This window comes from Pan troglodytes, chromosome 4 (genome assembly GCF_028858775.2).
Source record: "Pan troglodytes isolate AG18354 chromosome 4, NHGRI_mPanTro3-v2.0_pri, whole genome shotgun sequence".
Classification (NCBI taxonomy): domain Eukaryota; kingdom Metazoa; phylum Chordata; class Mammalia; order Primates; family Hominidae; genus Pan; species Pan troglodytes.
The window spans coordinates 71769435-71783369 of record NC_072402.2 but is presented as its reverse complement, the minus strand read 5'-3'; the positions used below and the strand labels follow the sequence as shown (position 1 = coordinate 71783369).

General features: G+C 37.8%; 1 protein-coding gene across 4 annotated transcripts in view; it reads right to left on the bottom strand.

Moving 5' to 3' along the window:
- Positions 1-13935, bottom strand: part of MROH2B (maestro heat like repeat family member 2B) — a 73382-nt gene that overhangs the window by 29008 nt on the left and 30439 nt on the right. For all 4 annotated transcript variants that reach the window (XM_024356624.3, XM_054684396.2, XM_054684398.2 and 1 more), the window contains 5 exons: positions 12439-12546; positions 11727-11879; positions 6821-6847; positions 6020-6139; positions 5721-5800 (listed from right to left, as the gene is read on the bottom strand). In XM_024356624.3, coding sequence (XP_024212392.3) covers positions 5721-5800; positions 6020-6139; positions 6821-6847; positions 11727-11879; positions 12439-12546 — 488 coding nt within the window. The remainder of the gene's footprint in view (positions 1-5720; positions 5801-6019; positions 6140-6820; positions 6848-11726; positions 11880-12438; positions 12547-13935) is intronic.

Here is a 13935-nt window from a genome sequence, read left to right as displayed (position 1 = left end):
TCCTTACACCTTATACAAAAATTAATTCAAGATGGATGAAAGACTTAAATGCTAGACTTAAAACCATAAAAACCCTAAAGAAAACCTAGGCCATACCATTCAGAACACAATCATGGGCAAGGACTTCATGTCTAAAACACCAAAAGCAATGGCAACAAAAGCAAAATTTGACAAATGGGATCTAGTTAAACTAAAGAGCTTCTGCACAGCAAAAGAAACTACCATCAGAGTGAACAGGCAACCTACAAAGTGGGAGAAAATTTTTGCAATCTACTTATGTGACAAAGGGCTAATATCCAGAATCTACAATGAACTCAAACAAATTTACAAGGAAAAATCAAACAACCCCATCAAAAAGTGGGCAAAGGATATGAACAGACACTTCTCAAAAGAAGACATTTATGCAGCCAACAGACACATGAAAAAATGCTCATCATCACTGGCCATCAGAGAAATGCAAATCAAAACCACAGTGAGATACCATCCCACACCAGTTAGAATGGCAATCATTAAAAAGTCAGGAAACAACAGGTGCTGGAGAGGATGTGGAGAAATAGGAACACTTTTACACTGTTGGTGGGACGTAAAGTAGTTCAACCATTGTGGAAGACAGTGTGGCGATTCCTCAAGGATCTAGAACTAGAAATACCATTTGACCCAGCCATCCCATTACTGGGTATATATCCAAAGAATTATAAATCATGCTGCTATAAAGACACATGCAGACGTATGTTTATTGTGGCACTATTCACAATAGCAAAGACTTGGAACCAACCCAAATGTCCATCAATGATAGACTGGATTAAGAAAATGTGGCACATATACACCATGGAATACTATGCAGCCATAAAAAATGATGAGTTCATGTCCTTTGTAGGGACATGGATGAAGCTGGAAACCATCATTCTCAGCAAACTATTGCAAGGCCGAAAAACCGAACACCACTTGTTCTCACTCACAGGTGGGAACTGAACAATGAGAACACTTGGAAACAGGGTGGGGAACATCACACACCAGGGCCCGTCATGGGGTGGGGGGATGGGGGAGGGATAGCATTAGGAGATATACCTAATGTAGATGTCGAGTTAATGGGTGTAGCACACCAACATGGGATATGTATATGTATGTAACAAACCTGCATGTTGTGCACATGTACCCTAGATCTTAAAGTATATATAAAAAAAGATATACGTAGTAAAAGGTTACCATAATGAAACAAATTGACCTAGCCATCATCTCACATAGTTATCTGTTTCTCTCTTGTCCACTCCCACCTCTGCCCCGTGGCAAGAGCAAAAGTAGGAGCAGCTATAATCTACTCACTTAGCAAAATCCTTAATACAATACACTATTATTAAATATACTCCTAGGTTGTACATTATTAGATCTTTAGACTTATTCATGAGACTTACCTACTACTTTATATCTTTTGACTTACATCTTCCATTTCCTACCCACCACTGAGAATAAAACAGTAGCCACTGTTTTTTATTCTCCATTTCTGTATATCTGACATTTTAAAAAATTCCACATACAAGTAAGATTATACAATATTTTTTTCTGTGTCTGGCTTATTTTACATAGTATAATGTTGTACAGGTCCACTCATGTTGTAACAAATGGCATGATCTCCTTTTTAAAGGCTGAATAATATTCCATTGTGGGTATAAATATCACAATGTCTTTATCCATTCATTCATTGACAGACACCTAGGTTGTTTCTATATCTGAGCTATTGTTAATAATGCTGCAATAAATATGGAGGTACAGATAACTTAAAATTTTTTTAATTTAAAAAGCCATAGGGGTACAAGTGGTTTTTGTTACATGGATGAGCTGTATAGTAGTGAATTCTGAGATTTTAGTGTACTTGTTACCTAAATAGTGTACATTGTACCCCAATAGGTAATTTTTCATCTCTCAGGGAGTGCAGATATCTTTACGAGGTGGTAATTTCATTTCCTTTGGGTATACACACAGAAGATAAATTGCTGGGTCATATAGTAATTCTATTTTTAATTTCTTTTGGACCCTCCATCCCGTTTTCCATAATGGATGCACCAATTTACGTTCCCACCAACAGTGTACAAGGGTTTCCCTTTCTCTCTATTCTTGCTAACATGTGTTAGGGTTTCTTTTTGATAACAGCTATCTTAACAAGTATGAGGTAATATCTCAGAGCAGTTTTGATTTGTATTTCCATAATTATGAGTGATATTAAGTATTTTTCATTTGCCTTTTAGCCATTTGCATGTCTTCTTTTGAGAAATGTCTACTCTGGTCCTTTGTCCATTTTTAAATCAGGTTATATATTTTCTTGCTATTGAGTTGTATGAATTCTTTTTAATTTTGGATATTAACTCCTTATCAGATACATGGTTTGCAAACATTTTTTCCCAATCCATAGGTTGCCTTTTCATTTTGTTGACTATTCCCTTTGTGCTGCAGAAACTTCATAGTTTGATGTAGTGCCATTTATTTATTTTTGCTTTTGTAGGCCAAGCTTTTGATGTGAGGAAAATCTTTACAAAAAATGTTGTTGGAAAAACTGAATATCCACATGCGAAAGAATTAAGTTGGACCCTTATGTTACACCATATGCTAAAATCAACTCACAATGGATCAAAGATCTAAATGTAAGAGTTAAAACTATTAAACTCTAAGAAGAAAACACAGGGAAAAGCTTGAAGATCTTGAATTTGACAGTGATTTCTTGAAACACAGGCAACAAAAGTAAAAATAGACAAATGGACTACTTAAAAATTATAAATTTCTGTGCATCTCGGGAATACAAAAGAGGGAGTGAGAGTGGTGAGTAAGGGTGAAAAAAACTACTTATTGGGTACTATGCTCACTACCTGGGTGACAGATTCATTTGTACCCTAAATCTCAGCATCATGCAATATACAAACCTGCACATGTACTCCCAAATCTAAAATAAAAGTTGAAAAACAAAATGAAACAAAAACTTTTGTGCATCAAAGGATATAATCAGCAGAGTGAAAAGGCAACCTATTAAATGGGAGAAAATATTTGCAAATCATATGTCTGATAAGAGGTTAATGTCCAGAATACTATAATTAAACAACGAAACACCAAACAACTTGATTTTAAAAATGAGGAAAGGACTTGAGTAGACATTTCTCCAAAAAAGATACACAAACAGCTAACAAACATATGAAATGATGTTTGACATCACTAATCATTAGGATAATGCAAATCAAAACCACAAGAAAATACCACCTCACACCCATTAGAATGGGTATAAAAAACAAAGTTTTGGGTCACAAAAATCAATATATACAAATCAGTAGCTCTGCTATATACCAACAATAATCCCTTTTACAACAGCTGAAAAAAAATTAAATACCTAGAAATATACTTAACCAAGGAAGTGAAGGATCTCTACAAGGAAAACTACAAAACACTGCTAAAAGAAATCATAGATGACACAAACAAATGGAAACACATCTCAGATTCAAGGAAGGGAAGAATCAATGTTATGAAAATGCCCATACTGCTCAAAGCAATATACATATTCAATGCAATTCTCATTAAAATACCATCATCATTTTTCATAGGATATAGGAAAAACAACACTAAAATTCATATGGAATAAAAAAAGAGCCCACATAGCCAAAGCAATAGTAAGAAAAAAGAACAAATCTGGAGTCACTACATTACCTGATTTATATAAAACTATAGTTACTGAAACAGCATGGCACTGGTATAAAAATAGGCACTTAGACTGATGGAACAGAATAGAGAACCCAAAAATATAGCCAAGTAGTTTTAGCCAACAATATGAATGTATTTAAAAATACTGGACTGTACACTTAAAAATGGCTGATTATAAATTTTATGTTTTATTTATTTTGCCACAATTAAACATTAACAAAAACTAAAAACTAAGAAAAGTATGATGTTTGTGAAGAATTGGTGATAATGTGGAACTATGTAAGGTGAAGTTAGAAAAAGCAGGATGAAAAATCACATGCAGAGTAGAATCTCAACTCTGTTATAAAAATGGAGGACTAGAAATAAAGACTTAAAGGAATGTATTAGCGCATTTTCACAGAGCTATAAAGAAATATCCGAGACTAGGTAATTTATAAAGGAAAGAGGTTTAATTGACTCACAGTTCCACATGGCTCAGGAAGCCTCAGGAAACTTACAACTGTGGCCAAAGGCAAAGGGAAAGCAGGCACCTCTTCACAATGCAGCAGAGGAGAGTAAGCATGTGAAGGAGGAACAGCCAAACACTTATAAAACTATCAGATCTCATGAGAACTCACTCACTATCATGAGAACAGCATGGAGGAAACCACTCCCATGATCTAATCACCCCATGCTTTTGACACGTGGAGATTACAGGTCTCTCCCTCAACATTTGGGGATTACAATTCGAGATGAGATTTGGGTGGGGACCCAAAGTCAAACCACATCAAGGAAATAGACCAAAATGCTGGCAACGGGGGCACTATGGGTGGTTTTTATTATTTTTTAAAAATTTTTTGTGATTTCCCAATCTTTACAGAGGACTTCTATTTCTGTTTCTTTTTGATTCTTCCATCTTTTATTTTAGGTTCAGAGGGTACATGTGTGGGTTTGTTTTATGGGTAAATTGCATGTCATGAGGATTTGGTGTACAGATTATCTAATCAATAAGCATAGAACCAGATAGATAGTTTTTAAATTCTCACCCTCCTCCCAACCTCCACCCACAACTAGGCCCCAGTGTCTATTGTTTCCTTATTTGTGTCCAGGTGTACTCAGTATTTAGCTCTCACTTATAAAATTAGTGGTATTTGGTTTTCCTGCATTAATCTGCTTAGGTTTATGGCTTCCAGCTCCATTCATGTTACTGCAAAAGACAGATTTTATTCGTTTGTATGTCTGTGTAGTATTCTATAGTGTAATGTATCACATTTTCTTTATCCAGTCGACCATGGATGGGCATCTAGGTTGATTTCACGTCTTTGCTGTTGTGAATAGTGCTGCAGTGAACATACGCATGCATATGTCTTCACAGTAGAGCTATTTATATTATCCCCTGGGTATATATCAAGGAATGGGATTGCTGGGTTGAATTGTAGCTCTCCTTTAATTTCCTTGAGAGATACCCAAACTGCTTTCCACAGTGGCTGAACTAGTTTACGTTGCCAGCTGCAGTGTATAAGTGTTTCCTTTTCTCCACAACCTTAGCAGCATCTTTCTTTGAGTTTTTAGTAATAGCCATTCTGATTGGCGTGAGATGCTATCTTATTGTGGTTTTAACTTCTATTTCTTTTACTGAAGGGTGAAAATATTATTTTTAAAATGTGCCAAAAAGTATTTTCTTTTTCAGGTTTATTGCTGCTAACCAACGAGAATGTGATTAGGGCTTTCATAAGATTTTAATTGAAAGATTAAAATTTGCCTGGAGGCCAAGATCTAGAAAGAAGAATTTCCTTTTGCAGAGAAATTTTAGTCCTCATATATTAATACATATAATTCCTCTGAGTAGCTCTTCAGTCTCTGTCAGTCATCAAATGACCAATTTCTCAGCCAGATCCATAACTCTTTGGAAGGAGAAAAGGCCCCAGTTTGAAGCTCCCATTAATGAACTGTGTTCAGTTTTGGGAGTGTGTACTGAAGTCTGCACTAACAGATGTTAGTTGATCAGGAGGAGGATAAGGGGGAAAATACTTTTTCAATGAAAACAACAAAAAATTATCTACCTGAGATACCTAATGGCGATTAAGGCTTTCCACCGAATAGGGCTAGCTAAGGAATCCAGGGGCTCGTCTCTAATGAAGTCCTGAAACATAAATAAGGAGATTAAATGTTTCAGAAAGGCTCAGGAAAGTTACCAGATGCAGCTGCAACCTCATCGGACCATTGGGTGCCCTGGGTCATAAACAAGGCAGAGATCTGTTATGTGGGACTGGTGAAGTCTATTCACTTTTTAAAAAGATAGCCCTGAACTCTTGGTAATGGAATACTCAGGGCCTTTCTTATTCCCTCTCTGCACACTCACCAGCATGTAAACAATCAGCATCTCCTTGTAGGAAAACTGGAACCCCTGATCCTCAGCATCTTGGACAGCAATGCCAATCTCAGTGATGCTTCTTGTGAAACTCATTTGCAGATCCATGTCCTAAAGCAAAAGCATTTACAATGCAAGTCAAGGTCTAAGACACCACACTCAGGTCTATTAACATGTGACCTAGCTTTGAAATATGTTCCCAGACAGGAGTGAGAATCTTTGCTTCCTTTGCCATCTCTACTCCAGACTAGGGTCTAAGTTGCAGGGAAAGTGAGAAACAAATGCCATTTTTCCTCCCTACCACCCACAATAGAATGAAGGTCCTCTAGAGCAGTGGCTTTCAAACCTTTTTGACCATAAACAACAGTAGGAAACAGTTTACAATTCCACCTAGTACCTGTATGCCCCAAATATGTTTAATATATAACAGAAATAATAGTTATAGTTTTTACATGTAAAGTACTCTGTTGTTTCACTAAAGAATTTTTCTGGTTGTGACCTATTAAATTGATTTCATAGTCAACTGGTGGGTCACAACCCAAAGTTTGAAAACCGTTGTTTTAGTTTACAGCTCAACTTCTAAAGACCCTGGAACCAGAATATAGTTCCTTGTTCTGCCCTGGATTAGGGTCACGGATTCTGACTTCAGAATTGGATTGTTACATGTTGGAAACCTTTCAATTGGAATCAAATCAAAAGGACATCTTTGCTTGGCACACTTCAGGGGGGCATTATCTATCTATCTATCTATCTATCTATCTATCTATCTATCTATCTATCTATCTCTCCTACCTTGTTCATCACAGACATGCCCAGAACCTAAAAAAAATCAAAGGCAAAATTAGATACTCAATGAGTGGCATTGAGAGATATACCCAACCCAACAAAAGGACCCACCCATCAACCTGAAGGACAATAGTAAAGCAGGAGGTAGAGCCTTGCCAAGGGGGGTCTTGCCAAGGGGAGGGGGGCAATTCACTTCTTCCATTTTTAAAGTGAGACCTTGTACATTTGCAGAGTCTTTCCCCCAGGTGAGTCATGAGTAAGCTGCAGAAGGCAGGGTAGAGACTTCGAGTCTTGTGTTTTCAGCCTTCACAATCATTTTAAAGAGGCTCAACAGACTTTGGTAAGGAAAAAGGGTAAAGGCTCTTAGGGAAATGAGAAGCGAAAAACTGTAAAATGAAAAGTCAAAGGGCAGCTAACTCTGGAACTGTGAGTACAGTGAGTTCTGCTATAACATTTGTGTTGAAAATGCAGATTTGTCCCAATGAGATTGACATACTGTATCAGAGAATACTTTTAGTACATGCTGAATTCACATTTGCTTGTGTGCAGTTTCCTCTGTGAGAGGAAAGGTGCACAGTTGAACTGAGCCACGTAGGAATACTCAAAGCACGCATGTGCACACACCCCATGAATCTACCAGCTACCTCAGTCTACTGTGTGTTATGAGCCTTTCCCATCCAAATCTGGTATTATAACAGTCCATTAGATTTCAGATAACCCTCATTCCTTTTACCATTTCATAGGAAGTTCCAACTTTCACAACTGACTTCAGGTGTTTCAAGGTAAAATGCCATTTTTTTGGGTAGCATTTGTGTATTTTTAATTTTTTAAAAAAAGATTCCTATTCACTGGCAAAATGAGTTAATACACAGGAAACCCTAAAAACTCCACCAAAAGCCTGCTGGAACTGATTAATGATTTCAGTAAGGTTTCAGGGTACAAAGTCAATGTACAAAAATCAGTAGCATTTTCATACACCAGTAATGTCCAGGCTGAGAGTCAAATCAAGAACATAATCTCATTTACAATAGCCACAAAGAAAATGAAATACCTAGGGATACAGTTAACTAAGGTCATGAAAGATCTTTATGAGAACTACAAAACACTGCTGAAAGAAATCAGAGATGACACAAATAAATGGAAAAACATTCCATGCTCACAGATAGGAAGAATCAATATTGTTAGAATGATCATACTGCCCAAAGCAGTTTACAGATTCAATGGTATTCCTATCAAATTACCAATGTCATTCTTCACAGAATTAGAAAAAAACTATTATAAAATTCATATGGAACAACAAAAAAAAGCCTGAATAGCCAAAGCAATACTAAGATGGAAGTATCATACTACCTAACTTCAAACTATACTATAAGGCTATAGTAATCAAAACAGCATGGTGCTGGCACAAAAACAGACACATAAACCAATAGAACAGAACAGAAACTCAGAAATAAAGCCATACAGCATATGATCTTTGACAAGGCTGACAACAACAACAAAAAAGCAATAGGAAAAGGACTCCCTATTCAATAAATAATATTGCTGGGATAACTGGCTAGTCATATGCAGATAAATGAAACTAGACCTTTCCCTTTCACTATGTATCAAAATTAACCCAAGGTAGATTAAAGATTTGACAAGTGGGATCTAATTAAACCAAAGAGCTTCTGCACAGCAAAAGAAAATACCAACAGAGTAAACAGACAACCTACAGAATGGAAAAAATATCCTCAAACTATGCATCTGACAAAGGTCTAATATCCAGAATCTATAAGGAACTTCAACAAATCAACAAGCAAAGAACAAACAACCCCAATAAAAAGTGAACAAAGGACATGAACAGACACTTCTCAAAAGAGGACATATAAGTGGCCAACAAACATGAAAAAATGCTCATCATCACTAACCATCAAAGAAATGCAAATCAAACCCACAATGAAATATTGTCTTATATGGGTCAGAATGGCTGTTATAAAGAAAGCAAAAAAACAAAACAAAACAAAAAAACAAAAACAGACGCTGGTGAGGCTGGGGAGAAAAGGGAATGTTTATACACTGTTGGGGGGAATGTAAATTAGTTCAGGCACTGTGGAAAGCAGATGGAGATTTCTCAAAGAACTTAAAACAGAGCTACCATTCCATCCAGTGATTCCATTACTGGGAATATACTAAAAAAATGGATCGTTTTACCAAAAAGACACATGCACTCATATGTTCATTGCTGCATTATTCACAATAGCAAAGACATGGAATCAACAATGGAGGACTGGATAAACAATGTGGGAGATACATATATTATATATATACACACACACACACACACACACCCCACATTTATACATAGATATGGTTTGGCTGTGTCCCCACCCAAATCTCAACTTGAATTCCCATATGTTGTGGAACGGACTTGGTGGGAAGTAATTGAATCCCAGGGGCAGGTCTTTCCTGTGCTGTTCTCATGATAGTGAATAAGTCTCATGAGATCTGATGATTATATAAGGGGGAGTTTCCCTGCACAAGCTCTCTTCTCTTGTCTGCTGCCACATGAGACATGCCTTTCACCTTCTGCTGTGACTGTGAGGCATCCCCAGCCATGTGGAACTTTAAGTCCATTAAACATTGTTTTCTTCCCAGTCTCAGGTATGTCTTTATCAGCAGAGTGAAAATGGACGAATACAGTAAATATACCATGGATTACTATGCAGCCACAAAAAATAATAAAAACCATGACTTTTGTAGCAACAAGGATGGAGCTGGAGGACATAATACTAAGAATTAATGCAGGGGCAGAAAACCAAATAAGTGTGAGTTAATATTGAGCACATAATCATGGGAACAAGACACTGTGGACTATTAGAGGGGGACAAGGGTAAAAAAAACTAACTGTTGGGTACCTTGCTCACTACCTGGGTGCAATACACCCATGCAACAAACCTGCACGTGTACCTCCTCTATCTAAAAGTTGAAAAAAAATTCAATGGGAAATAATTTTGTTCAGATCTATGAAAAGAAATAATCTGTCCAGGAGGGGCTTCTAAACTAAAAAGAGTGTATCACTGATGGAGTTTTTTGAGTGTTATGACTCAACCTCATTTCCTCCTTATGTTTTTACCTATATTATCTTGTGTATATGTTTTGTTATAGCAGAACTAACTGTACCCTGAAAGTGTATAGTAATCTTTATCTTAATCATTCTTATTTTCTTTCCTCTTTTAGTTATCTACTTTTAGAGACAAGGTCTTGCTCTGTCAACCAGGCTAGAGTGCACTGGGACTAATGGTATGTACCACCCCACCTGGGCAATTGTTTTATTTATTTATTTTTATAGATGAGGTCTTGATACTTTGCCCAGGCTGGTTTCAAACCCCTGGCCTCAAGTGGTCCTCCAACTTTGGCCTCATGAAGTGCTGAGATTACACGCTTAAAAAAAATAGTTTCTTGTAGAGATGAAGTCTCACTATGTTCAGGCTGGTCTCTAATGATTGACTATAAATTAATGTAACATAAAACAAATTTTATTATGTTTTCTATTCTCATCACTGCTTCTCAGATTTTGGGGGGCATCAGAATCAACTCTTGAGGAGCATGTTGAAAATGCAAATTCAGTGATTCAACTCTGAAGGCTGTGATTCATTAGGCATCTCTATTTTTGACAGGCTCTCCAGGCAATTCTTATGCAACTAAGGTGTGAGGATGAGTACCCTATACCCTTCCACTAACATGTACTGATGACTACAATTTCATGAGTCCTTATGAGTCTATTCTTATCACATGTACATAAGAATAAATGTGAAGAGCACTTATGCATCAACATGTGGTTTGTGGAGACGCAGACGAGAAGCTAAAGGAGTCCCTAACGTCAAGGTGCTGACAATCTAACAGGAGAAGCAGATGTGCACGTAATCAATGAAAGCCTCCCACATTGATCTATAAATAATCACTCGAAAGTTTTAAGCATACAGATTTCCAGAGTTTTCCCAAGACCTACTGAACTAACTTCCCTAGAAAACAACTCTAGGAAGCTACATTTTACACTTGATTCTTGTGTGATTCTTAGGTGGCCAGCCTGGTATTTGTCAGCAAAATGGGTGAATTCACAATTGTATAAGGCAATTTATTAAAGATACAAACAAAATGCTATGGAAGACAGAATGATCAGATAAATTTCAACTCAGTTTGGTGGCTCCAAAGGTAGAACATTCTTGGTATGTTTGAGAAGCATCAAGGAGGGTCAGGTTGGCTGGGATGAATGTGGAGGGGGAAACAGTGCAACACAGGTGAACTGAATAGCTTGATGAATGACATATTTTATTCACTTAAAATATGTATATGACACTTACTATTTGTGAGACACTGTTCAAGGTAGTTTGTAAGTCTTATCATATAAAAAGTTAAAGAACTACCATGGGCTAACACTTCTGATACTATTACAGGGAAATAATGAGCCAGGTGCCCTAAAATAGTACAGGAGTAACTGTTTTAAGTTCAAACAAGAGTGAGATCACTACGGATATAATTGACCTGGGACAATCACTGCATCACAGCAGTGGTAGGACATGAACCGCTCAGGGCCTTAGGAAAGAAAATAGATTACCTGATGCTATTTTAAAATAAATTTTTCTGTTCCCATATGTTCTCATTTCCCAAACATACCAGATCCTACCTATCTTTCTTTTGGCCTGTGTCCTTTGAGCCTGAAGGATGCAGCCATCCATGTTGCTGCAAAACACGTTTTATTCTTTTTTATGGCTGCATAGTAATCCACGAGACATTTACTGTATTAGTCTGTTTTCACGTGGCTGATAAAAACATACCCAAGTCTGGGAAGGAAAAAAGCTTCCCAGGGACTGAGCCCCTGCAAGTTTTAGGAACCCCAGCCTAGAAATGGAGGCAGCCATGCAACGGGCATTACCTGAGAGCACTGGCCATGAAGAAACAGGACTTGGGATATGATATCTTGATTAAGTCTGGAGAGAAGTTGCTTCTTGGGAGCATGGAGGGCCACTGCTCCATAGATGACCATGACATCTGTCTTGGTCAGGCTCTTTTTCCCAGAAAAAAGGCTCTGAAGACCGGGAAAGGGAGACATGAAAAATGTGACTGAAGGAGTTTTATTTTCTCTCATGTTTTTTTCCTAATCCTGTGGACCACTATAGGGGATAAGAAACTGGACTGGGATGATTCGAATAAGTCTAAAATGAATATACTCTCGCCTGTTTAAATGTAAACAGCCAGGATGGTCCTGTGGGATGATCAGGCCTTCAGAGAGGTAACTGGGAGAAGCTTTTGTTTATTATATATACTTATCAGGCCCCTTTCCTTCAGGGAAAGCAGAGTATGCATGAGAGGAGCTATTCATGAGGGCTGAACGGTTGGTAGAGGGACAAACTTAGGCACATGCAGAGTGCATTTAGGATCTTCCAGATCAGCTTTAGGGTCAGAGAAAATAAAGTAGACTTTTCATATAGCTAATCATCCTATAAAGACTGGGCTTGGACAGTTCTGACCTGGAATAAGAACCTGGGGACAGGAGTAAGTATAATATAAGAAAGGATATTCACTGAAGAAATCAGGGTTGTCTGGCCTTGCAATACTGAGAATTTGAAGGAGATGATTCTTCTTACCTTACATTGATTCATGAAAAACTTTTCCTGATTTTGGAATGTTTTAAAAACTTTTAAAACAATATCCAAATGGTTCTCAGCACAGTATCCTAAAATAGATGTTATTCCCTAAAATCAGAAAAGGTATGACATTTTGAGTTTAACCATTTATTTATTCAACAAATATTTACTGAGCACCTATTATGTGCCAGGTATCCTTTAGGTGCTGGGGGTACAGTAGTTTGCAGAACATACCAAAATCCCCATCTTTGTGAGGTATACAACCAGGAGAACTGACAGGGAAGCAACAGGGAAGTGAAATAAGTAAACACATCAATTCAGTAAACAGGTAAATATACAGTGTGCCAGATGGTGATGAGTGCTATGAAGATAAGTAAAGCAGGAGTAGGTAGTGAGGATTGGGGGAAGTTTGCATTATTAAAATAGGATAGTCAGAGATGGTCTCACGGACAAGGTGACAATGAGCAGAGCCTTGAAATGAGTGAGGGAGTGAGCCATTAGACTATCTGGAAAGGAGAGTTTCAATCAGAGAGAAGGTAAGGGCAAAGCTCCCGAAGTCCACTGAGAGGGCTGAGTGAGCAGTCAGGGAGGAGAGCAGTGCAAAATGAGTCAAACAGGAGGTGGCGGGTTCATTACAGTAGGGCCTTTTAGGCCGTCCCCAAGATTTTGGACTTGTAATCTATGATTGCTGGGAAGCTAATGGAGGTTTTTTTTTCAGCTTGAATTGACTGATGCTTTTAAAGAATCATTCTGTTCCTGAAACTTTATTGTATCTTAAGAGGTTAAATTTCTGAAAGTTGGCAGTTCTTGTTTAACACTCTGAGGTTATATATTCCCTCTGTCCCCACCTCTCTTGTCCAAAGCTGATTTCACCAGAGTTCCTTCATGGCAATTTGTTCCTGAAACCTGTTATATGTCATTCAGTTGCATAACCCTGCCAGAGCCATCATGAAAACTCGTAGACTAGACCATTCTTGTAGAGTCTAGATAATAATCGTTCTAGTATGAAGCTAGAATCAGAACTCTGGCCTCACATGATTGAAAGCATTATGCTTAGGAGATTGAAAACCAAGTAGGCTCAGTGGGTTATGAAAGTCACGTGTTAACACTTTATTCATCCAGAGGTCATTTATTAAGCGACTTGAGTATGTAAGACATATTCAAGGACTTAAAGTTAAGTAAAAAAGGTATTTGAGAAGCTCAATTGGACGTCACAATTTTTATTTTTTTTATTTTTTGAGATGGAGTCTCACACTGTCACCCAGGCTGGAGTGCAATGGTGCGATCTCGGCTCACGGCAACCTCCCCTCCTGGGTTCACGTGATTCTCTTGCCTCAGCCTCCCGAGTAGCTGGGATTACAGGTGTACATCACCACACCTGACTAATTTTTTGTATTTTCAGTAGAGACGGGGTTTCACTATGTTAGCCAGACTGGTCTCGAACTCCTGACCTCGTGATCTGCCTGCCTCAGCCTCCCAAAGTGCTGGGATTACAGT